At 37.0% G+C, this 24,630-nt stretch overlaps 6 protein-coding genes and 1 long non-coding RNA gene across 10 annotated transcripts; 4 read left to right on the forward strand and 3 right to left on the reverse strand.

Annotated features, from left to right (window-relative positions):
* The first annotated feature begins 152 nt into the window (after positions 1-152).
* LOC103837426 lies at positions 153-1,979 on the forward strand. The gene has a single exon (XM_009113784.3). The coding sequence runs from the start codon at positions 943-945 to the stop codon at positions 1,672-1,674; it is 732 nt and encodes a 243-aa protein (XP_009112032.1). The 5' UTR covers positions 153-942; the 3' UTR covers positions 1,675-1,979.
* A 1,647-nt stretch (positions 1,980-3,626) lies between these two features.
* Positions 3,627-6,825, reverse strand: LOC103837427 (1-deoxy-D-xylulose 5-phosphate reductoisomerase, chloroplastic). Its single transcript, XM_009113785.3, has 12 exons — positions 6,543-6,825; positions 6,188-6,369; positions 5,873-5,959; positions 5,559-5,684; positions 5,410-5,472; positions 5,180-5,329; positions 4,936-5,003; positions 4,741-4,852; positions 4,562-4,666; positions 4,349-4,470; positions 4,067-4,213; positions 3,627-3,996 (listed from the first exon to the last, which is right to left on the reverse strand). The coding sequence occupies exons 1-12, from the start codon at positions 6,637-6,639 to the stop codon at positions 3,828-3,830; spliced, it is 1,428 nt and encodes a 475-aa protein (XP_009112033.1). The 5' UTR covers positions 6,640-6,825; the 3' UTR covers positions 3,627-3,827.
* Positions 5,697-6,502, forward strand: LOC117128475. The gene is made up of 2 exons (XR_004451769.1): positions 5,697-6,034; positions 6,162-6,502. It is a non-coding gene; the product is annotated as an uncharacterized LOC117128475 (long non-coding RNA).
* A 2,213-nt stretch (positions 6,826-9,038) lies between the features above and the next one.
* Positions 9,039-12,259, forward strand: LOC103837428 (peroxisomal membrane protein PEX14). Of its 2 annotated transcripts, none has more exons than XM_009113786.3 (12): positions 9,039-9,239; positions 9,333-9,538; positions 9,630-9,669; positions 9,755-9,921; positions 10,232-10,421; positions 10,522-10,611; positions 10,788-10,867; positions 11,082-11,127; positions 11,210-11,283; positions 11,386-11,430; positions 11,528-11,596; positions 11,685-12,259. In XM_009113786.3, the coding sequence occupies exons 1-12, from the start codon at positions 9,197-9,199 to the stop codon at positions 12,102-12,104; spliced, it is 1,470 nt and encodes a 489-aa protein (XP_009112034.1). In that variant the 5' UTR covers positions 9,039-9,196; the 3' UTR covers positions 12,105-12,259. The 2 variants fall into 2 exon arrangements, with proteins under 2 accessions (XP_009112034.1, XP_009112035.1); XM_009113787.3 differs by having other exon boundaries at positions 11,213-11,283.
* A 266-nt stretch (positions 12,260-12,525) lies between these two features.
* Positions 12,526-15,670, reverse strand: LOC103837429 (bidirectional sugar transporter SWEET5). Its single transcript, XM_009113788.3, has 6 exons — positions 14,275-15,670; positions 14,102-14,138; positions 13,783-13,999; positions 13,420-13,581; positions 13,016-13,135; positions 12,526-12,922 (listed from the first exon to the last, which is right to left on the reverse strand). The coding sequence occupies exons 1-6, from the start codon at positions 14,315-14,317 to the stop codon at positions 12,779-12,781; spliced, it is 723 nt and encodes a 240-aa protein (XP_009112036.1). The 5' UTR covers positions 14,318-15,670; the 3' UTR covers positions 12,526-12,778.
* A 386-nt stretch (positions 15,671-16,056) lies between these two features.
* LOC103837432 (rac-like GTP-binding protein ARAC10) lies at positions 16,057-19,049 on the forward strand. 2 transcript variants are annotated; one of them, XM_033280720.1, is made up of 8 exons: positions 16,057-17,325; positions 17,804-17,891; positions 17,978-18,087; positions 18,185-18,248; positions 18,335-18,399; positions 18,463-18,528; positions 18,610-18,731; positions 18,815-19,049. In XM_033280720.1, exons 1-7 carry the CDS (start codon positions 17,221-17,223, stop codon positions 18,727-18,729), a joined length of 618 nt encoding a protein of 205 aa, XP_033136611.1. In that variant the 5' UTR covers positions 16,057-17,220; the 3' UTR covers positions 18,730-18,731; positions 18,815-19,049. The 2 variants fall into 2 exon arrangements, with proteins under 2 accessions (XP_033136611.1, XP_033136610.1); XM_033280719.1 differs by having other exon boundaries at positions 17,027-17,325; positions 18,610-18,725.
* Positions 19,050-19,148: 99 nt separating this feature from the next.
* Positions 19,149-24,435, reverse strand: LOC103837431. Of its 2 annotated transcripts, none has more exons than XM_033280717.1 (5): positions 24,220-24,435; positions 23,950-24,090; positions 23,493-23,870; positions 19,665-23,407; positions 19,149-19,565 (listed from the first exon to the last, which is right to left on the reverse strand). In XM_033280717.1, exons 2-4 carry the CDS (start codon positions 24,067-24,069, stop codon positions 19,721-19,723), a joined length of 4,185 nt encoding a protein of 1,394 aa, XP_033136608.1. In that variant the 5' UTR covers positions 24,070-24,090; positions 24,220-24,435; the 3' UTR covers positions 19,149-19,565; positions 19,665-19,720. The 2 variants fall into 2 exon arrangements, with proteins under 2 accessions (XP_033136608.1, XP_033136609.1); XM_033280718.1 differs by having other exon boundaries at positions 23,493-23,875; positions 24,220-24,415.
* Positions 24,436-24,630: the final 195 nt, after the last annotated feature.

The following is a 24,630-nucleotide window of genomic DNA, read 5'->3' on the forward strand; positions in this document are numbered from 1 at the left end:
TAGACATACGCTAGGAACTTGAGAGGAAGATAATTTCAGTCCCACTAGAGTGCTGTAGATATACATTGGAGGTTATGTTTATTTGACACTATATGTAGGAGGGTTAATTAAACTGAGCATTAATGTTGTGGGAAGGAAGATGGAGAATACGGTGGGCATAAAAGCAAGTGAGGCGATGTACAAACCGGACATAAGCTTGGATGTGTTGGTCCTGGGCGCCACCATTGATGATGATATGACGATAGTTAAACTATTATCCATTGGGGATGAAGATCATTGGTTGTCAAAGTAGAGCTTGGAGATTTACAATGGTTAACCAAATTGATAGAATGCTGAGGAACTGAAGGAGATTTATTCCCTTGACCTGTCGCCTCTTTTTTTGGTTGGCCATTAATTCACTTTGTTCATTACTATATATGGAATCAACGGATGATAAATTGGTAACTATAATCCTAAGCAGACTTCTCTAGCCTAAGTTTGCATACGTCATTTCAATGACATCATATAAACATTTGAATAATCAATCTTACTTACATAAAGGAAAATAATTGAACAGACAAGTTCATCACCTCGTGAGTGACATGGAAGAAGATAACTGCTAACATATTTTTCATTCAGGGTTATACTTTTCTAAATACTAATACCACTTGAATTAAAATGGAAGATTTATCATTTGGCCATTAAAATATAAGCATTCCTGGTTTAGTGGCTATTACGCTCCTTGTTAGATCAATGATGTTTTTGATTTAACTAAACTTTATAACATTTTTGGCTCTAATGTAATCATACAAAAAAAAAATTGTTTTTTCTCCAAGAATAATTAAAAAATACTAATAATTTTCCCGTATATATATACACTCTCGACGGGACCCAACTTTTGAAGCGTACAATCTTTTTTTTTCTCTAACGTTTTCAGACAAGACTCTCCAACATCTGTCCGAAATGCAGACGAGCCGGTTACTCTCTTACTCCCCCAACTCTCCTAGTTTCGACAGCTTTTCTTCCGCCGTAGACCTCGCCGCAATCGCCGCCCGAGTCGTCCAGGAACTCAGAGACCAGGAGCAACAATTCGACTTCCACCGCGACGACGACAATGACTTCGAGTTCGCCTTCGACTGTCCAAGCCGCAGGTGTTCCCACCCCATCGCTACCGCCGACGAGATTTTCTACGACGGTAAGATCCGTCCGTTGAATCCGTACGGTGGTGGAACTGGAAATGCTCCGGTGTCTCCGCCTAAGAGTACTCTTCCACGACGTCACAGACCGGCGCTTAGGAAATTAATGAGCGAGGAGCGAGACACGACGTCGGATTCTTCCTCGGAGGCGGAGGAGGATCTCACCGGCGTTGCGCCGGAGAGTTACTGCGTGTGGACACCAAAAGGCGGTGACGACGATCTCCAAGAACTCTCGTCGCAGAGCAAGATCAAAAGCAATAGCGTAGGACTCTCGAAACGATGGAATCTCAGGAATCTTCTTTACGCGAGAAGCAGCAGCGAAGGGAACGGTGAAACCAACTCTGATCACAGAGAAGAAGAAGAAGAAGAACCGTCGTCCTCGGTGGTCGGAGAGAAAAGCGAAGAGACGAAACGACAGACGTTTGGGCCGTTTAATAAGGATATGATGGGAATATTGAAAAATTTTAATGGGCTTAGTCGTCATTTACGGCCTTTTTAAAAGGTGACGTGGCTCTTTCGTGACAGAGACAACCACATCGAAGACGCGGACTTTTAAGTGGCCTTCGGTTTCTTTTTGACTTTTTATTTTCTCTCTCAAACTTTTTCTTTTGGTTTCTGAGAAAATCTCGAGTGTTAATTAGGCGAGAAAGGGCATGTTTTGAATTTTTTTATAGTATGAACCTCGATGTGTCGGTTTGGATTAGGTAAAGTTTTGGTGGTTTGATGGTTGTGAACTTGTAATGGAGACTATGGTTTTATACATTTTATTCCAACACATATATAAATAACTAAGTTCAAAGTCGATTTTTAGAAATTCTGATTTAAAAATAACATTTCGTACTAAACATAATTTAAATCCAAAACACAATGAAATCAATCTCTTGCCCTACAAATAAATCACCACATACTTTGGTTAAACATAATTCAGACTACTTCATGTATCATGTATATTCAGAACTTGGATGAATGTTTCATGTTTCTTTTGTTTAGACACAGAAGAGTGTGGTCCTTTGACGTGTGGATTCGAATGTAGCTTTTTTATAAATATAGATACCGATTTATTAATTTGGATTAGAAAACACTTTAGGTGGATATTGTAGGAAAGTTTGGTTTGCCTTGAGATCTTGTTCAAGTTTCTATAAAGGGAGTTATGTGTTCATATTGTTGATTGCGTAACTCGAGTTATCTCAACCGCATACAAAACGTGTATTCGGAAAAGACTAGGTCAATTCTATAGTAGTCGCCGTCGATTCATTATATAATTGAAGTTGATCTTTGGTGTCTACTGGCTAGGTTTAAAACATGTTCAGTGGAGTCCACAACGAAATTAACATTTTGGAATATTTTTGAAACTGTATAATACATTTCGCTTTACATGTTTAATGCTTACTACAGTGGGTTTCACATTTTCACTGTTGGTAGTTCTTGTAGCATTGGTAACATTTGTACGGTTTGGATGATTATCAACTAAACATCTTACCATCCTAACTAATTCAACATATTAAGCATCTCTTAGATTCTCACTATAACAACTCTTATTGCTTCATATATAATCAAAATACAATCTCAAGTATAGCCTACAACTCGTGCATGTGTCTTTTAGGAAACGCAGTAGAGCCTCAGATAAGTTGATACTTGATAACACCAAATCACGTTTTGAAAAGAATGACTTGAAAATTACGATTAATGATAACTCGCAAGCTTTTTTTATCATACACACCGCCCAGTTGTTATCCTAGTATACTTATTAATAATAATACCTACATAAAGAACATCATCATTTCAAAATAACAAGCAAGTTGTTCGAAATCGCATTTTACCAAACAAATTATTAATCCAATGCGAAGATATGTTTCATATATGATTTGCAACTTAAAATTATTCGTAATGATTTTAGCGGTGGGAGTAGGTCAATGCACTCTTTATTCCTACTCTAAGATGAAATGATCGTTGATTAGTTCTCTTAATCCAAGTTTATCCTCTTAAATTATTAAAATATGATAAGAAAGAAAATAAATAACTATTGATGAAAACAATAATCCAACTTAATGTTTCAAATAAGTTGACGTTAAAATTTTACACCTATCAAAAATAGTTAATATTTATTATATTTTCGACAGAATTACTGTTTTCAAAATTTTACGTGAAAACGTAGGGTATGAATAGTGACCAGGAAACAGCGAGGAATAATGCATTCCCTAACGTTTCTGAAAAAAATCATCATTCACAAGGAATAATAATTCCCTCTCATTCCCTTTCATTCCTTTTTTTGTAGAGAATTAAAGAACAAAAGTATTCCTTGTTAAAAGTGATAAGGAACAACCATTCCTTTTCATTCCTGCTATTTTATTCCCGAACATTCCTTTTTAATCCGTTCCTCTTGTTTTCCGAATGGTCACCAGTCAGATCCGTAATGTTATTGGGTGTTTTTAACCAATAAAAAAATTACAATTAAAATAAAACCGACAGAGTAATGTCCCATTTGGGTTTTTAATTTCGGGTTGGCTTGTTTGGATCACTTATATATTAAGTACAACTTAGAACAGATAATCCTTTGCCAAAATGGTGTTAAAGTAAATACATTCTGCACTAAACTTCTTACAACATTTCTTAATCACTTCCACTAATCAATATCCCTCCAACAACTATGTATCAGGCAGGAACTGGCCTTGCACCAGAAGAAAGCTGTACATTAGCAGCGTACTCACGCGCCCACAAGTCATAGTGAACAATCTCCTCAAGAGACGGCGATGATACCAACTCGTTTCTATGTTTATCACATGTTAACTCCACTACCTTGAAGATATCCAAGTAGCTTATCCTGCAAACAAAAGAATGTGTAAATAAAAACAATGTGATTCGTTTTCAACAACAATTGAGATGACACTTACTTCTCATCAATGAACATTTCAACGGCTTTCTCGTTAGCTGCACTGAGAACTCCAGTCATCGTACCACCAGCTCGTCCAGCAGCATAAGCAAGATCCATTGATGGGTATTTTACATTGTCTGGTTTCTTGAATGTCAAGGAACCAAGTCTGCCAAAAAAGTCACAAATCTTAAACCAACAAATTGTTTGGAGATTTTGTTTTTGGTGGTGATTAAAAATCTTGAAACCAAGCTTAAACACTTGATTAAACTGAGGAAATGTTTATAAATTGTGGTAAGCTTACTTGCATAGGTCAAGTCTTGGCCAAGTTACTTCAGAACAAGGAACCCTATCAGGCCAAGACATGGTGTAGAGAATCGGTAAACGCATATCAGGCCATCCTAATTGAGCAAGCACAGATGAATCCTATGGAACAAAACAATTACATATATATGTTAATAGATTCTTTATTTCTGAAACCAGAAGATGAAAATGCAGTTTCTTCTAGAAGCAAGACCTGTGTTTCAATCATGGAGTGAATGATGCTCTGAGGATGAATGACTATCTCTATATCGTCATACTCAGCCCCAAACAAATAATGAGCTTCAATGACCTCAAGACCCTGGTTTCAAGCAACTCACATCTTACACCTTGATCAAAGGCAAGTATTAGTTTGAGAAAGCAAATGATTTTAACCTTGTTGAAAAGCGTAGCTGAGTCCACTGTGATTTTCTTTCCCATGTTCCAGTTAGGATGCTTCAATGCATCTGCTACTTTAACTTCCTTGAGTTTTTCAACAGGCCAATCTCTATAAACCAACATCCAGTGTAAATAACTTCCATTACCAAACGAGAATGACTAACAAACAAATCTTATCCAAAGAGAACAAACCTGAAAGCTCCACCAGAAGCAGTCAAGATTATCTTGCGCAGAGCGCCTTCAGGCAAGCCTTGAATACACTAGAGAACAACATAAAAGAATAAGAAAAGTTCGCCCAGTGTTCTAAAAATCGGTCTAGGTGTTAAAAAAAATCAGTAATCCCTTATAGAGCACCTAATTGCCACCTAAAGATTTCTTGAACATTGATATTATCGCCTGAGATAGTATGGCAATCACCAGAATCATATTTTGATACCTGGAATATAGCTGAATGTTCTGAATCTGCTGGAAGGATCTTAACATTATGTTTGTTGGCGAGTGGAAGCACAAAAGGACCACCTGCTATTAATGTCTCTTTGTTAGCAAGAGCAATGTCTTTGCCAGCTTCAATTGCAGCAACAGTTGGCTGCATGAAAATAAACAATCATCTTCTAACATTCATACTCATATGCTCTAGTAAAAATACAATGGAGTATATATGTATACCTTTAGTCCAGCGCAGCCTACTATTCCGGTAACAACAGTTACAGCGTCTGGGTGGCGAGCAACCTGTTGATGAATTTTAAGCAAAAAAAAAAAATCAATGAGGATCTAAAAAACAAACTATGATCAGAACTTTTAAAGAGTGCACAAACCTCAATTACTCCTTGCTCTCCAGGGATAATCTCAGGTTTATAGTCCAAATCAGCTAAAGCCTCTTTGAGCTCATTGAGTAATGACTCGTTTCTAACTGCAACCAATGCTGGTTTAAATCTCTTTACCTGCATTCAGAAGAGTGTCACAGAGCTATAAGATAGATGTTTCTCGAGCTCATTTGCTAAGCATCTAGTTTACAATATATTGCTTATGATAATTACAAAACTGAGAGATAAAAACTGATTCCTGGAAGTCTAAATGATGACTTGGGGAGAGTTGATTACTTGTAAACGGATGCATGATGCTTATGTACCTGATCAGCAAGGAGAGTAACATTGGAACCAGCAGCTAAAGCCACAACTCTAAATTTGTCAGGATTCTCAGCCACAATGTCCAATGTCTGCATATAAACAAAAAAAAACAAGAGTCTGTAAGTTCTTATCCATGAGAATGATTCAAAAAAACAACTAATTCAGTATCATCATAATGAAGTATATCTTGGAGGCATGAAAAATATATAAATGCCTAGTCATCTCAAACATAATCTACTGTCTGGTCATACTCAATAACTACAAAACAATGCCTTAATCCAAGCGATGGAGCTAAAATGATAAATAAAACAAAGAACCTGAGTGCCAATGGAACCAGTAGACCCAACGATGGAGATGGGTTTAGGCCCATCCCAAGATTGACGAGGCAACTCAGGAACAGCTCTCCCAGGCCATGCTGGAGGAGGAGGTTGCTGCACTGAACACTTGACTCCTTTTCCAAAACCTCTCCGTTGATTCCTCTTCCTCAAACTAAACCCACCTGTGACAACTCCCAAAGATGTAAACTTTCATCCTCCCACAACTTAACTTAACCCAAAAGTGTCAAACTTTCAGAGCTAAATCTCACAACTAGTGTTTAAAATCGAAAATTTTTACAGAGAATTTGAGTTAACGAAAACTAATGAAAGACTGAAGCTTTTTTGGAATCCAAACCTGGGAGTTTGGGGGTTGGATTGAACCGGGAGGTGGTATCCAAGAAGGAAGAAAGAGATTTGGAATCAGCTGGAGAGAGTGAGGTAAGCGTCATCATCAGTCCTTTTTTTTAAAAAAGATCGAATATTTCTCACTTGTTTTTTTATATTCTAAACTCGATGATGAGAGAAGAAGAAGTATAGTTTGGAAGAAAGATGATAAGAAGAAGAATGCAATCTGAATGGTTACACGTTCAGATTTTTTTCCTTTTGTGATTTCGTTTGACGTTATTATGCTCAGATCCATCAACCTCTATCAAGGTAACGACACGACACGTTCTCAATGGTGTTACATTTATAAATGATCCCATTTTTAAAATTTACATTATAAAAAGAGTATCCTAAAAATAGTGTTATGATGACCTATTTAGAACATCTAATCTCTTTATATTAACTGAAAAAAAAAGCATCATCATAGTTATATAAGAAAATGACAAAGTAAAGGTGGTAGGTTTGTGTTTCAAATAAAAAAGTGGTAGGTTTATGTTTTGTGATTCACACACATGTCATCTTCAATCACTTAGTTATGTATTGATCTTTGATTATAGGTATAAAAACAAATTCTAAGACCAGTAGCTGGGAAAGTGTTTTGCTCATTGCATGCTGCGATCTAGTCCTGCGATTTCGGTTTTCCAAAACCGAACCGAACCGTTGGTTTTCGGTTAACCGAAATTTTAAAAACCATCTCCGAGAGTAACCGAATTATATTTCGGTTCGGTTCGGTTTTCGGTTATTTTTGGTTTTCACCTAAATTTTCAAAAATAATCGATTTTTATGATTTTCGGTTAATTTTGGTGTAGATTTTTAAAAAAAATCGAATTTTTCGGTTAAATTCAGTTATTTTCGGTTTGGATTTTCGGTTATTTACTGTTAATTTCGGTTATTTTCGGTTTTTCCGAAAAAAAAATCAAAAAACCGAACCGAACTGAAAACCAAATTATTTTTAAAATCGTACAAACCAACCGATCTCGAAAACATAACCGAACCGAAAATGTCGGGTTCGGTTTGGTTCGGGCAAAGTCGCAGGGCTACTGCGATCCAAGAAGAGCGGATCAATTATATAGTTTTACTTGATTACGGGTTAATCTGCTAATTCGTAACAATTAATCTATTCTATTAAAAGAGAAACATTCTGAAAAAAATCTACCTATACAAGGTTATTGCACCCTTTCATTTAAGTAACACTTATTTGGTCTTACCATCTATTAGCCCAATAACAAATTATAACAAATTATAACCGTATGTTTAGCTAACTATTATAACCGTATGTTTACCTAACTATATTTATTTCGCCACATATAAACCACTAATATACCAACTTTATATTTGACAGACCAAAACATGTTCTACACGATAAAGTAGAACACAATACATGTTATACACAAGACACTAATACACTATTATATGGTTCATTCATTGAGTAAATGATTACGTTATTCATCGATTTGTACAATGATAATATCATTTTAGACCCAAACGACAAGATGTAAATACTCTCATTCAATTGAGAGAGCAGATTATACTACTAACCTTAATGAAATAACACATTCATTCTCAATCTGCCAAAACATTAGTGCTTAAATAGTTATATATCCAGTCCATCTTTTATTATTTCATTCTCATCTATCAAAGTTAAAGTCTGTCTTTAAGAAATCGGATAAATTTTATAATAACCACGTTTTCCTCACTATTGTTAGAATATGTTACCAAATATTGTTACTAATTTAAAAAAGGATTTAATCATTATTTTATTAATTTACGAATTTTGTATTAACGACCATCTATACTATTAAAGCATGATCCTTTTTTTTACCTTAGCATGTTCTTTTTTTTTACTAACATTGCATGTTTCATTAAGTGCAATCAACTAATATTAATAACACATTTATATTGGGCTATTTTTTTTGGATCCAGCCCACATCAGATCTCTCTTGAGCCATTTGGACCGATTAAAAAATCAGATCCAATTCTCACATTTTTTTTTCTTTGGAGCCATTGAGTCGAAGTTCAAATAATTTTTTTTCAACTATTCTTAATTATTATTTTTTTTCTTTTCTTATATAATTTAAGCATTCATTAAAAAATTGAGTTTTTCATTGAAAAGTATAAATCTTTATTAAAAGTATATAATTTTTTTATTAAAATATTAACCAGATAATAAAATTAATTTATCAGAGTTATACCAACTTAATTCATTAAAGAAATAAAGTTTAATTTTTTAAACATAAATAGTCATTTAAAATGAAATACGATAAATATAAAAAAAAAATTTAAGTCTTTTATAAAATAAAACACAAATATATAAAAATGTGACATTTACTAAATATTTATCAATTAAAAAAAAAAACCGCGCTTTAAAAGCGCGGATCAAAAATCTAGTTATTCTTAAAAGTATATAAGAAATGTTTTCGAGGCCCATCTGATCTGAGGCCCATTAAGTCTCAGGCCTCTCGATATGAGCAACGCCTCGATGATTAATCATCATCATCATCGCCTTTTTGTTTTATTGTTCTTCTTCTCTGGAGAGGAGAAGATCGCTTCTCACATCACTCGTCTCTTCTTCTTTGTCACTTGTGATTTGGATTCGCTGAAGGTCGGTGAGCTGCTGCTGCTGCTATGGCAACTCATCAGCAGACCCATGAAAACCCCTCGATTTCAGGTTCGATCCCACGAAAACTATTTATAATTGAACGAGTTACTAAAGTGTCTAAACCCTAGAAAAGGTTGAGCCTTTCTTGTGTTGTTGTTACAGAGGCTACGAATGAAGTTAGCGAAACTGCAAAGCTGGAGTCTGTGTTTAAGAACTCTGAACCGATACGGGAGGATCAGGTTGAGAACGCTATCAAGTTCCTTTCTCACCCGAGAGTTAGAGGGTCGCCTGTGATTCATAGAAGATCGTTTCTTGAGAGGAAAGGTCTCACCAAGGAAGAGATTGACGAAGCTTTCCGCCGTGTCCCTGTAAAAGCTCTCTCTCTTCTTTACTGCTTCTTGTTGTTTTGATCATATGGAATTATTATTTTTTACCTTTGTAAATATCTTGATCATGTAGGATCCATCACCAAGTGAGCAGACAGCTGTTACCAGTCAAGGTACATAAGCCTGAGGCTGAGACATATATGTTCCTTTGATGACTTGATTGGAGGTGTGTTTATGATATTCTTATGTTACGAACAGATGGACAGCAAGCGGTGCAAGGGCAGATACAAGCCGTGCAGCATGCTCCTGCTCCCGTTGTTATGATTCCGCCTCCAAGTTTGCGCTCTCGCTTTCGCTGGTACCATGCTGTTCTTGCTGTTGGAGTATTAGCCGCTTCTGGTGCCGGAACTGCTGTTTTTGTCAAGGTACCGTTGATCTCAAACCCCTCTGTTATGTCCATTTATATGCAGAGTGTTAAGATGATTGTGTAAGGAATAAGATGGTTAGGCCATAACACATTTGTAATTCATTGTTTCATTCTCCATTTTGACTAGGGTGTTGGAAAGCTGTTTATTAGACCACCAATACATTTCTATCTGGATTATTAGGGTGTTGGAAAGCTGTTTCTTCCTTTCTGAAATTTACTGATTCCTCTATGTGGAGTGCAAGTTTGTAGTATTAGTTTCCTTGTACAAAATCAAGATCGTACTGAAGTCAGATTCGTTTTTGTTTCAGAGATCTCTTATCCCAAGATTAAAATCGTGGGTCCGTAAGATTATGTCGGAAGAAGAAAATGATCCTCTGGAGAAAGCTGATGCAAAACCTAGCTTAGCTGAAGAAGCAGTAGCTGCAGCCAAAGCTGCTTCGGCGGCTGCTTCTGATGTAGCCAGGGTTAGTCAGGAAATGATGAAAACCAAGAGTGAAGGTAGATGTTAGTTCTTCTTTCTTTCTTTCTGTAACTACTTCTACTCTTGTTTCTTCCTTTCCCACTGAAACCAAATTTGTGCATTGTTTCTTGCTGTCAGAGAGGAAGAATTTTGAGGAGTTGATGCAACTCTTAGGCGTCCAAGTACAAGAAATGAAGTCCTTGAGCAATAATATCCGTTATCTCGAAAGTAAGTGTTCAAGCTTTTTTGTATTCTCCAGACTCATATCTTAATTTTGAAAAAGTTACAACTTAATTCCTATCAAGAGCCATATAGGTTCTAGTTGCCTCTGGTTGATCTTAAGAGCCACTGTCAAAGCTTCTTGATCTAAAGAGTAATCCTCTGTTTTTACTTCTTACTTTCAGGGAACTCCAACAACCTCCCCAAAGTTTATTCAGCTAACCAAGAGGTCTATAGTGGTTTGGTCAAAACTCCGGCAGAAAGGGTGAGTTTGGTCGAAGTGTTTTGCAATAATCTTTGATGCATAGAGTAAATGATCCACAAACAGAAATAAAACCCAAAACAACTTTTTTATTGAGCATGAGTGAATAGAAAGAGAATCTGAAACCAAAAACACCCCAAAGAGAAGAATGATCTCCACTTGAACTTGATGTAGTCTCTTTTGGTAACATTTTAGAACACGTTGATATGTGATGCAGAGACCCTATGCAAATGGCAGCAACGTTGATTATGACACGCGTTCAGGTTACCCCCTCTCTCTGGCTCGGTGTGCATTTTGTTCTTTAGCATTTTATTAGATTGGTTCTCTCTAACTAATTAATAATAGCAGCACGGTCTACTTCTCCTCCTGCACCACCAGCTGATTCTTCTCAGCCCCCTCATCCAAAGTCATACATGGATGTAATGTTCTGAAACCTATAAAGTTCGCTGCAGACTCATGCGGTTTATAATGAATCTTTACTAACCTTCGTAACATTGTGTTGAAAACTGGTTATGTTGCAGATAATGTCTATGATCCAGAGAGGAGAGAAGCCTTCAAACATTCGGGTAAAATAAATACCAGTTTCTTTTTTTTTTTGCACCATTTTTGGACTCACCTTATAGTTCTCTGTGACATAATGATCTCACTTTCACTGAAACACAGGAGATTAACGACATGCCACCCAATCCAAACCAACAGCTACCAAATCCTCGCATCGCTCCTAAAGCTAAGGTACAAACTTAATTTTGATCTAAAACAAACACTCTTTGTGATGAATCTTGGTCTGATTTGATTACACATGATCTCTTACTATTATCAGCCATGGGACTATGGTCAACCGCCTCAAGACGAGAGTTCCAAAGGTCCATGGTGGCAACAGAAGAACCCTAGATCTGCTGATTTCGGTTATGAGACAACAACGGCACGTTCCATCGGTATCCGAAACGAAACAAGTACAACGGAACCAGCAGCTATCCAGAAGCAGCGATCATGGGTTCCTCCGCAACCACCTCCAGTTGTTATGCCAGAAGCAGCCGAGGCCATTCGCCGTCCTAAGCCACAAGCTAAGATAGACCAGGAAGTAGTAGCTGCTGCTAGTGATGACCAGTCAGGTGTGAGCGACGAGTTGCAGAAGGTCACTAAGTTCTCTGAATCTGGTGGCGATGGATCAGGAAGATTGGAGATCACAGAGATTCAAGAGGAAACAGAACATCAACATATCGGACAAGAAGGGAACTAGGAAACTCAAATACTTAATGATGTTTGCTTGTAAGAAACTTATACGTACGTACCTTAATTTAATGATAGTTATAAATCAAACCCTTGTTACACAATTAAAGCTCAGTCATTGTGGTTGCTTACCTTATTAAGTAGTATATTGAAACTTTTATCACACAAGGAGCAGCAAGAATCATTACGTGCTAGTTTCTTATGGTTCTTTTACAGCTTCCATAAATGTTACTCCCTATTAATAATAGATTTTCTAGAAAAAACGTTTGTTTCAGAAAGATATTTTTTATGTTTTTTATGAAAAAATTGTAAATTTTTAAAAAATTAATTGATTTTACTGAATTACTATTGGTTACATTTATTATGATAGTTTAATGTGTTTTTTTAATATGCGTGAAAATACTAAAAAGTCTATCTTTTAAGAACGGAGGAGTACAAAATAATCTAATAAAACTACTATAACTGTAACAAATTACGTAGATTCAACTTGCCAAAATTATAATCATTTCAGTTTCCAACCAACAAAAAAAAAAAGTGACATCCTTTTCTTTCTTCCTACTCAAGAAAAGCTTACAACTTCGGGGCTTCCTCGTTCTTCATTTTTGTATCTTCATTAGCATCTCTTCTGATTCTAATTCTTAACCTAACGATGAAGCTGGACACTACCATCCATAGCTGCAAGTGTCAAGCTCGGTCAAGCTGGATTTCAGCATTAGTAAACCGCTTTTCTTTATCTCCATCTTCATCGTTCCAGTTCGTTGTTTTATAGTAAGTTGCGTATAATATAAGTTGTACTAATCCGGATAGGGATCCAAGGCCATTTGGTATCTGTTTTTCATGAAACAGACCAATATATTAGCGCCTATAAAAAGATATAACAATTGAGTTGAACATATTATAGGGGTGAAAAAGGAAGTTTACCAAAATATATGGGTCGAACTTAAGACATGCATAAATGACCCAAACGACTCCGTTCATGAAGCTGGCTAGTGACAGGAAGAACGGCATGTACTTCACGCTCTTTGTCTTTATCACAAGTCTCTGTTTCACGTTAATTAAACACATTAAATGTTAGTTCACAAGACAACAAAGAAGAAGAAAACAATGATAGAAACCGTTTCTTGGCATATTCGTGATTAGTCTAGACTCTTGTAGTTTTGTTCATGATTATTCTAACTCTAGCCCATGCATGCTAGCTTTAACAGTATGTTGGTTCAAATCTTTTGTATGATCTCATTATTACAATCATTACCAGTTAAGCTGAGCGCACTTTGGATACAAGTTTTGTTAATATAGTAGAAAAATGAGTAAGAATAATGGCTTACCATCACGGTTAGAGGAGAAGCATACATGATAACATTGAAAACAATGCACATGATCCCAATAAGCATAGATCTTTGTTTTGTTGTATGCAAAAAGTACAATGTGCAGAAGATCACCACTGCCATGAATATCATCTCAACCACCATAGCTATTGTGATCTTTCTCTGTATAAAAATCAAATACGCTTATTAGAAACCATTATCAGTAATGAATCTAACTCACACCTGAAAGTTAGTTCTAGAGTAGATGACCGTTATAACTCATGATGTAAGACATCTAATAAGGATCTCAAATCTTTCTTGGTTACAAAAAAAGAGCATTAACGTGCATGCATGCGTATTCACATTAAGGAACTAGAAACTTACGCGGATAGCTGAGGTAGCGAAGATGAAGAAGATAGTGACATAAACGAGTTCCATGAAAAGACCAGTTCCATTAATGGTAACGACGAGGAGACTATCGGGATGGACAAAAGGAAGTCCATAAAAACTCCACATCATGCAGTTTAAAACCGTGGCTAGGTACGGATCTGGCTTAAACTCCGATACTGACTTCATCTTCCATATCTTTATCATCGTTGGTCTGCATAGTTTTCACATATAGTATATAAAATATATTTCATTGCATGTACTGATTTATAATAACATGCAGAAACAATGAATATCTAATACAGTATGTGCTTACATTGGAGAGCAGAACAAGCCGAAAGAGATCACGTTTCCTGAACATATATATGATAACCCAAAAAACTATCAATAAAGTTAATAATTAATTACTTATTTTTCATTAATTAGCGAGGTTTGTTTTGTTGATTGCACTATGAAATGTATGTTTGATTAATTTTTGTGAGGACTTACCGATTATTCCAACGATCGTCCGGGCAGTGTGGGCGTCCGTCATGTTGCTATGTATCTTGAAGAAGTCCTGTCTTTTAAAGATTTTTCTATTCTTTTTCGATGATGTTTCAATCTTCTTTATATATTTTCTTTAGTGTCTTGCTTTTTTTAATATGTTTCTGATATGTGATCAGTTTGTTTGTTTGATGAAACAACTCTTTTCTGGTATGTTTCTTGGTTCTGTTTTTTGATTTTCTTTTAGTATTTGAATTATTTTTTGGGTTCTGTTTTATCAACAAACGGTAAGAATTGGAGTTTAATAGCAAGTCTGTGAGTCAGTAGAGTATGAGTCGGTAGAGTAACTAATGCGTGACAAGTGTTAACAATATGAACCATGAAGCCGTTTGGGTACCCCATGCATGAGCAACATCCGGCTCTTCATTTGCATTCAATTGTTCCTGAAGCATAGTTTCATATCATATTATACTGCTGCCGTTGTCCAAAAAAAAAAAAATATACTGCTGCCATTTTTATTATTTCACTTTCTGTTACAATTTGTTTTGTTAAATTTTGTCAGCAAGACATTGGTTCTACATGATAATGAAATCAGTTGCAATTCTATCATCTTTATAGTTTTGTTTTTCTCAACCTTTGGTTAATCATTAATTCATAGCCTGAGACTTATAACTAAGTTAGATAGCCCGATGAAAATGAAGTCATGTATTATGTTTCATTAGAAAATTAGAGGTCAGATTAGTCGTCAGTAATATCTTCCTTAGGACATTACTTAACTTTGATCCAGATAACCCGTGATTAAGGAAAAAAAAAGTTAGCCTCGTGAGTTAACTTATTTTGGAACAAAAGTAGAGAAGAGTATAAATTTTCTTCCGTTCATATGCGGGTTGGAACGTCCCGGGCACATCAGATCCAATACAAACTTGATGTTCAACTAAAGAAAATCCAATGCGGCCCATATTGAATTGAGGTATGTTAATAGTTTTATATGATTATCGGTTATGAAAAATGTGATTGATCGTCTAATTGGTTGTGCTGATAAGTTTTTGAAGGCGTTTAATATAGAGATGTTTATTTTCGTTATAAAAAACATTTAAAACCTTGGCTCCCATTGTCCCTTTGTAACTTTTGAGGCTTTTCTTTTTTAGAGGATTTCATGTTAATTACGTCATTGGTCTTCTGCGTATGGCCTTTTTCTTTTGTATAATGAATCATATGATATATAGAACTGCATGATTAAACAAAACTTGTAAAACTGTGTTTTGAATATGAGAAGGTATTTGTATATTACATTTTATAGTTTAATTATAACTAGTTTAATTTCGCAGTTTTCGTTTCATAAAGTATGTTTATTTGACATATTAAATCCATGCTTTGTCATTTTATTGTATTATTAGTCAGCAATTTCTTATATATATTTTTGGAAGTGTTGGTGGGAATGACTTGTAAAATACTGAAATAAAATACATTTTTCAACTAGCTAGAGAGTAACAAGCCCCGTGGTCCTCCTTGTGAACAACACCTCTCTAATTAACAGACTTTTGCATTTTCATATTCATGGTGGTTGCGTCGATATATAGAGTCGTAGGTATTACTCCAACAATTAACTTATCTTTATATATTTATATAACTTTGTTAATCATTGAGCTACGGCTTTTGGTAGATGTCCTTACAAGGTTTTGATCCCCAACTTCCATCTATAAATCGAAAAAAAAAAACATCCATCTATAAATCATTATATATATAAACACATGTGATATCGATTAACAGCACTTTTATTTTCTAAAGCATAACTGTACAATCTGTATCTATTAACAAACAAAAATGAATTATTTGGTAAGAATGTTCGATATATAAAAGTTGCTATGATTCTTTTGTGATTCTTGAATTTTTGTTGCTGGTTGTTGCCAACGAACTCTTGTTGGTCGAGTTTACATTATATTATGGAGTAAATTCCATGATAAAGTTTTTGAAAATATACAGGTCCACATAAAAGGCCAGGCCATTTTCTACAAGTATAAATAAAATAACAAATATTATATAAACAGTTGCAAACCATACTATTTTTCTATTTTAATTATAAACATTAATTTATAATAATAGTCAAGTAGCATGATAAACATATTTTTATAACAGAAAAAAAAACTGATAAATCTTTTCGTATAATGTATTTGTTGAAATGCTGGTTTCAGTGATTTTCTATGGAGCTGTTTTGTTTAATGATAAAACATCCTAAAATTCTATATAAAACTCATAATAAGCTAGAACATCCACATTAGGAGTATTTTAAAGGATCATCCAATGAGAACAAAAGAAAAATATTGAAAAAGAAGGAAAATGGTGTGGAAATGCTAGAAAAGTTTTTTAAATTAGATATGTAATATTTTTCTTTTTGAGAAGCCCATCTTCACATGTCATATTGATTTAGATTTTTTTTAAATAAATAGATAATCAAATTTTAATTAAAAAAACCAATGTTGTATTTGGGTTGATACTTATAAGAGTATCTCACCATTGAAGAAGTTTTTATGCTCTATAGTCTATACTATTTCACATGGCATATCCGAGAGAAACACAAAAATAACAAAAACATGTATTCAACAGTACATGTTAGTGCATGCACATATGATATGAATGACATCATCAGCCATCTTGACTTGTTGTCACTATTGCTCAACGTGACTATTATTAAAGACTGCATAGTAAATGGTTATTACCGTGGCGTAATAATATGTATTGTAACAACTGGTGTTGTGTCATTAACTCAAGAAGCAAAAGATGGATGCTCATCATGTGAGTTCACCACCGCTCCTTCAAAACAAAGCCAACAAACACCCATTTAAACACATTTATATTTAATTATCTCACTCCTCTCATATTAAAGTAATCATCACCTCACTTTTATCTCTCTCTCTCTGTTTTATTCTTGTGAATGTGTTGTAGAGAAGAAGAATGGCTTCAAGTGCTTCAAAGTTCATCAAATGTGTAACTGTTGGTGATGGTGCCGTTGGTAAAACCTGTATGCTCATCTGCTACACCAGCAACAAGTTCCCTACTGTGAGTAGTTCGTTAACTACACCCCTCTCTCTGAAATTTTGATCAAGAATCTCATCTGGGTTTCTCAGATTCACTTGAAAGTTCCAATCTTTTACTGAAAATCTTTCTGGGTTTGTCAAATTTTAGCTTCCCCATTGCTAAAAGGCTCTTAGAATTCATCTTTGTAATTCAAAGTTAGCTCCTTTTTATAGGGATTATGCATGAACTAAGATCCAGCTTTGTGTTTCTCCTAACAACATCTGGATTCTTCAGAATGTTCTTGAAAGTTTCAATCTTTTACTGAAAATCTTTCTGGGTTTGTCAAATTTTAGCTTCCCTATTGCTTAAAGGTTCTTAGAATTCATCTGTGTGATTCAAAGTTAGCTCCTTTACTAGGGGGATTATGCATGAACTATGATCCAGATATTTGTGTTCTCTTTCTCCTAACAATCTTTCTTTAGAGTTGATTTATGCAAAACTGTGAATTGGTTGTAAACAGGACTATGTACCAACGGTTTTTGACAACTTTAGTGCAAACGTTGTAGTTGAAGGAACTACTGTGAACTTAGGGCTATGGGATACTGCTGGTAACCAACATTTCTTTTCTTTTGATTGATTTGAGATATTGTTGCATAGACCAAGATCCTGTTTGGGTTTGTGTTTTGTTTTGCAGGGCAAGAAGACTATAACAGATTAAGGCCTTTAAGTTACAGAGGAGCAGATGTTTTCGTCTTGTCTTTCTCATTGGTTAGCCGAGCTAGCTATGAAAATGTTTTTAAAAAGGTTTTGATTCATGCATCTCTCTTTGAACTCAATAAGACTTGTAACAATGTCAAGTCATTTCTAATGTTATGTATGACTTCTTCTTGTTGAGTCTCAGTGGATCCCTGAACTCCAACACTTTGCTCCAGGAGTTCCATTAGTTCTTGTCGGTACCAAATTAGGTAAGAAACTGATGAGCATTTGCCTCTGCATTGTTTCAGATATGTTGCATGTATTATTGATTCTTAGTTACTACATCAAAATGTAGATCTCCGTGAGGATAAGCATTATCTGGCTGACCATCCTGGACTATCCCCTGTAACTACTGCACAGGTTTGATCTCAGTAGATTTCAGTAGCTTTGTGTGTGTATGAGTTAAACGTTTTGGTGTGACAGGGAGAGGAGTTGCGTAAGCTAATTGGTGCAACATATTACATTGAATGTAGCTCAAAAACTCAACAGGTATATAACAGATTCATTTACATTGACTCGAGCTGCATAGTCTTAGACAACTCTTGAGCGTTGAGAGTTTACATTTTGCAGAATGTCAAAGCAGTTTTTGATTCGGCAATCAAGGAAGTGATCAAACCGGTGGTTAAACAGAAGGACAAGACCAAGAAAAAGAAGAAGCAACAGTCGAATCACCACGGGTGTTTATCGTGAGTGTATACACAACAAACCTTCATAGATTTCTGCTTCTAGATTCCTTTGAAAAAGAAACTGACTTCACCTCTTTGTTTTTGGACAGAAACGTTTTGTGTGGGAGGATAGTGACTCGGCATTGATGATAACCCAAACTCTGTCTGATGTTTTGTATTCCACTTTTGAGTTTGTATGATAAATGAGAGACATTATATATATATATATATAGATTGAATCATAGTCAATCAATAGTTTACATGGAAGAGAGAGATAGAGAGCTTTTACTATTATTGTCAAACTCAATTATGTTTTATTTGTTTCAAACCTGTCACTGCAATATATATCATCAGCCATTTTGTTGCAACAGAGAGTAAAAGTGTTCACTTGTTCGACACATAACTACCACAAGTAGAACAATCTAGAAAAGAGTTCTGACTATATAATACAAACCATGGCAAATTTTAATCTCTCAGTCTCATATACCAACAATGCTTCAAGGACCATCACCATCATTTTTTCTTTCTTACAGCAGAACTTTATAAAAAAACATAAACTAAACACTCTCGTCTTGCCTTTTGGTCCAGATACATAGATGTTAGACAAGGCAAAGAGTAGTGTGTTGTTTTTAAAAAGATCACCTGGTAAAACTCTGGGAGATGAGAGCAAATAAACAAAGCGATGATGATGATGGTCTTGGTTTATCTATCTGAGAGTTTTATAAGCCATGCCTGTGAAAAACAGAAACTGTTTGGAGGTGTATCTACACGAATGATTGTAAAACAGAGGGGTCAGATTTTCTTTTTTTTCCTAAGAAACTGTCCTTTGTGGCGTGCTGTCTGCTTTTATCTTCAGAGTACCTAGAGCGAACAAGAGGAATACGAAACAACGTCAGAGAACGAGAGAGAAACAAACATGAGACAACATAAGGTGAAAGAAGAGAGTAAAAATATGCTTACAGCCTTAGTGCAACGGCCTACAAAGAAATTCACAGGTTTGTTATTTGCCATAACGATTACTTATATCCTCCTCCATCCCACCCACCGTCTGGTTCCTTCCTCTTGAGAGTACCACCTGACATTTGATACATTCTTGCTTCGTCTCTCAAAGGTAAAGAGCCAGAGGAAGATAGTTGTCTTTGTACGAGTGCTGCTTCATCAGTTTCATGCCCTCCTGGTCCAGAGTTCAAGTCAAGACCAGATCTAAACCATTTTGCATTGTTGCTGCTGTCCGAAACTCCACCATTGCTACTACCGTTTGGGAGATTAACAACATACGGCCTTGGGTAATTAGAAGGGATGGCAACTCCTGGACCCAATATTTGAGAGTTGACAGGAGGGAAGCATAGCCTGCCACTTGATGAAGAGTCCATGTATGGTGTTGAAGCACCTGAAAAATTTGCTGAGGAAAGAGGAAAGCTGGAACCAAAAGGGAACCCAGGATACTGAAATGCTGATGGTGGGAATGAAACTGCTGGAGAAGACAGTAAAACAGGGCCTCTGTACATATCAGGTGTATATGATGAAACTTCAGATGTTGGACCCACCATTCTCTGCGGTCCATTGCCTCGTTCAGGCAATACTTGAGGAATACTCATTGCTGAATAATTGTTAACAGCAGGAAACCAAGATGAGAAGCCAGGCCTTATTCCACTGATCATTGGCTGTGCACTTCGGGAATTTTGACTAAAACCCAGAGATGACTCAACAACGTTAACATCATCAACAGCAGGTCCATCGTTTAAATCAAAATCCCTACTACCACCAGAAGATAAGTTTGTCTGTTGAAAAGTTGAATTCACCCGATGACCACTGCTTACTGTATGATTATTCATATCGGCTGGATCATCAAGTCTGTTTAGATCAAGATCCAGTACACCAGAGGGATTTGTGGGATTGGCAAATCTTTGGGAAGGCAGCTCTTCAAGAACTCTTTCATCCGGTACATTTAGGTCGAAGTCCAAGAGTGTCTTTGTTTGCTTGCCAGCGGTTGTAGAAGCATCACAGGAAGCCACCTCTTGGACTTTTCTTGGCTCAGCTGGTCTGAAGGCGCTAGTGGCAGCAGATCCTCTCCACCCAACAGCTGGTTTATTTCTCAACAGATCATCACGCGGAACAAAAGCACCCTTTGCAGCAGCAGCAACTGTAATGGATGCAGGAGGTCGACTGGTTTGTAAAGGAGTAGATGTCAAAGACAACGATCCAGAGAAGTTACTTGAATTCTCCTTTCGTGTGTCATCCCCATTGAAAGCTTCATTTAGGTCAAATTTAACTCCGGCTTCCAGCTCTGACCCTGCTAAAGCTGAAACTGAAGGGACATCTTTGGCAACAGAGGTACATTCCTCTGTTTCATGCCCATCAGCACATGTTGTCGTGGCGCACTGTTTTCCGACTTCAGCACTCTTTAGAGACGCCTCCACATGCTCAACTTCAATCTTAGTTACAGATGAGTCCAGATGAGCTGTCACAGGTTTGTTCTTTTTATCTGTTTGGTTCACATGATTAATCCCTATGTCGATCTTTTCTGCAGCCACTCCCTTGGAGAACCCAGACGAAACTTTTACATCTTCACCCGTTTCTTTAACCAACTCGGAACTCAAGACTACCGGGGGTTTCTGCTCTTTCTTGTTATCATCGACTACATCAGAGTGCGAATTTGCAACAGCCAAGGAATCTACTTTGGGACATAATACGATGGCTTTACATTCAGCTGGCGCAGAAGTTTCCACTGATGTACAAGCAGCCTTTCGATCGTTAGCTGTTCCACCACAATCATTATCATCAGACAATTTCTCTGGCATCGATCTATCAACATTTCCAGTACTCCTATCCTTGGCAAACTCTGACAAAACTGAAACCACTTCACCCATTTTATTAACTAGCTCAGAACTTAATATCACCTTTGGTTTATCTTCCACCTGAGCACCACCAGCAGCCTCCAAGTGTGAATCTTCAGCAGTCAAAGAATCTGCATTTTGACTTATGCCAATGGTTTTACATATACGTAGGGCAGAGTTTCCTGTCCTCATCACTGTATCTGCCACTCGATCTGTCTCTGATATCTCATCAGTCTTTAGGTCACTAACTACCCCACTATCACCATCATCAGAAATGTTTCCCCCAATGCCTGATGTGTGCCCAGCGGTTGGGGCAATATCATCTGAATTTTCATTGCTTTCTAGGCACTGATCCACCAATCTTTGCAACTCTTCGATTTCTGAATCGGAGTTCTCATCAAGATCTCCCGGCTTAGAATCATTTTCATTCTCTACAACGGCCAACTGCTCGCCACTACTACTGACATGTTCAACAATGGTGGGATTCACATTATCCGCTTGCTCGCTAGGCAAGCCATCCAAAGAATCTGAAACCCGAGATACCGAGGGTGATGCAACAGGGGATTTGGACATTTCATCAGCAGCAACAGTAGCTAGAAGATTCATTCCAACATCATCTGCACCAGCCACACATGCATTCGCCTCAGAGTCCCTGACACAACTTTCAATCAAAGCATTCATTAAGCTGTGTGATTCACCATGCCCTTTTTCAGTTTTGACATCATCTCCCGAGGTAGGAGACGTGGGCTTGACAATATCTTCTATTTTACTAGACTCATTAACAGCCTTCTCGTGCTCACCACCACGTTCACCACATTTAGGCAGCTTAACCAACAACTTATTGCTACAACCTTCAGCTTTCTCAAAAGTTACAGTTCTTTGTGATGAGATGCTCCTGCTCAGCCCACCTTCTGCGTGGACTGCAACAGTATTTTTTTGCTGCCCAACGTTAGCAACAGCAACACCTGTTCCAGGTGATGGGGCTGATCTAGTAGAACTTGGAGAGGTGGTTGCAGACTTCACGCTGTTATCTGAAATACCGGACACGGACTTAAAAGGATGTAGATGAGACACTGATGTCTTGGTTGCATCAAAGGATACAACTGAGTGTCTACTGCCATGGGAAACTTCAGACTGACGAGGTCTTCCAGGCTTGGCATCCATTTCTGCCTCAACACGTTTCTTCCATGTATCAACCAAGCTCCTTGCCTTTTTCCCAATTTCTGAGTTCTTATGTGATCGCAATCGATTAACAGACTTCCCAATGTTGCAAGTCTGAAGAGCATTGAGATTCACAGGCAGCTTGTCAAGAGCACGTAGTAAAATCAAAAGAAACTCGTCCACTGATCTATCATTTTCTTTGGGACTGCTCCCATCCCCAATTTTCCTTCTATGAACCTCCTGTAGCCACTCATCAAAAACAGATAAACCCCTCAGCTGGACGAAACGACTGAGACAGTCAAACTTGTCTGTTGCTGCTACAGCACTTGCAAGAATGGACCGCCCAATCAAATCTGTCTTCTTCTCATTCTTCTCAGGTAGCATGAGCTGTACCAATTTCTCAACCCCTTCAGAATCCACTAGCCTCCCTCTCTCAGTAATTTTTGCAATCTCAGACTTCAAACTGCTTTCTTTTCTTACAAAACCAGAACCGCTATCATCACCTCGGCTCGGACGTTCCCTTTTCACAGATTCAGAACCCTGATCACCACGCTCTCTCTTCCTTCCCTTGCCCTGTGAAGAAGAGGAGCTACTGTTCTGCATACCTTCTGTTCCTGTTTTCACTTGAGATGTTGTTAACATAGGAGAACAACCACACTGCTGTAAACTCTTACACAATAACTTATCTACTTCTTGTTGACGTTCCTGCATTAAAAAAAAAAAAAAAGACTTGTCAAAACCAGAGAAGAAACATAATTGGATAACGAATTTTAATCACTCACTCACTCACATCGATATAATCTTGATCAGTGAGCCACCAAATAGACTCATTCATAACATCATAAACCCTCCAGCAAACAAACGAAGAGATTCCAGATGCGAGTTCAACGCCTTTGGGAAGAAAGGTAACTTTACACGGATGAAGCAAAGACGCAGCAGGTATCTCATCCTCGTGAAAGGAGTAAAAGATCTCGTTAGGCTGAGCCTCCAAAAGGACGCCCTTCCCAAGCTTCAACTCACCGGGTCGATACAGCCAATTCACACGAACCTTAAAGCTACCTCCTCCTTCTCGTTCCGGAACCAGCAAACGGATCAAACCAATGAACGGTGGACAATCCTGAGGCGGCTTAAACAGAGCACAGTCACCAACACTAATCCTCCTCCCGTCCTGCACTAACCATCATCAAAATCAAAACTTTAAATCAAATCGGAACCAATCAAAAGCCAATTGAGACGAATCAAGTTACCTTAGAGAAGGAAGAAGGTGAAGAGAGAGAGAGAGACGAAGAAGAAGAAGCGGTTGAGATTAGACGCGAAGGAGGTCTAAGCATAAGCAGACGACGATGACCTTTCTTCCTCCCATGCATAGCCGTCTCTCATTTTTTCCCCTTTCGAATCAAAACAAACACAATTTCGTCTTCCTTGTCAGAATTGGTTTTCGATTAAAAAAAACCCTAAAATTGAGATTAAAAGAAGAAGATGCGATTCCTTAGGGATTGATTTTTGAAATCGAGTACCTGATCCAATCAACGCGCGAAGATCCAACAGCGAGAAGAAGAAGAAACCCCCGTAGAGTGCGAGACACGAATCGAAAGCACGCCCTTGTTTGTTTTTTCGATCCAGCGAAGAAGAAGAAGAAGAAGAAGAAGAAAAAATAAAATAAAATGGAGAGAGAGAGAGAGAGACGAAGGCAAAAGGGGGGTACTACGAGTCGGGGCAGTTCGGGCATGTGTTTCGGGCAGCGTTTTTATTTATTTTGTTTTTGGTTTTCTGGTGACATTTGAGTGTGTTTTTCTTTTCTCCCCCCTTTTAATAGCTCTTTTTGATTTTCTATTTTTTTCCTAAATTTAAAACAAAACGAACTTCGTGATTTAAAAAAAAAAGTTATTTGGGTTAAACACAAAAAAAAGTCTGATCATTTATAAAAA

This window comes from Brassica rapa, chromosome A09 (genome assembly GCF_000309985.2).
Source record: "Brassica rapa cultivar Chiifu-401-42 chromosome A09, CAAS_Brap_v3.01, whole genome shotgun sequence".
Classification (NCBI taxonomy): Eukaryota; Viridiplantae; Streptophyta; class Magnoliopsida; order Brassicales; family Brassicaceae; genus Brassica; species Brassica rapa.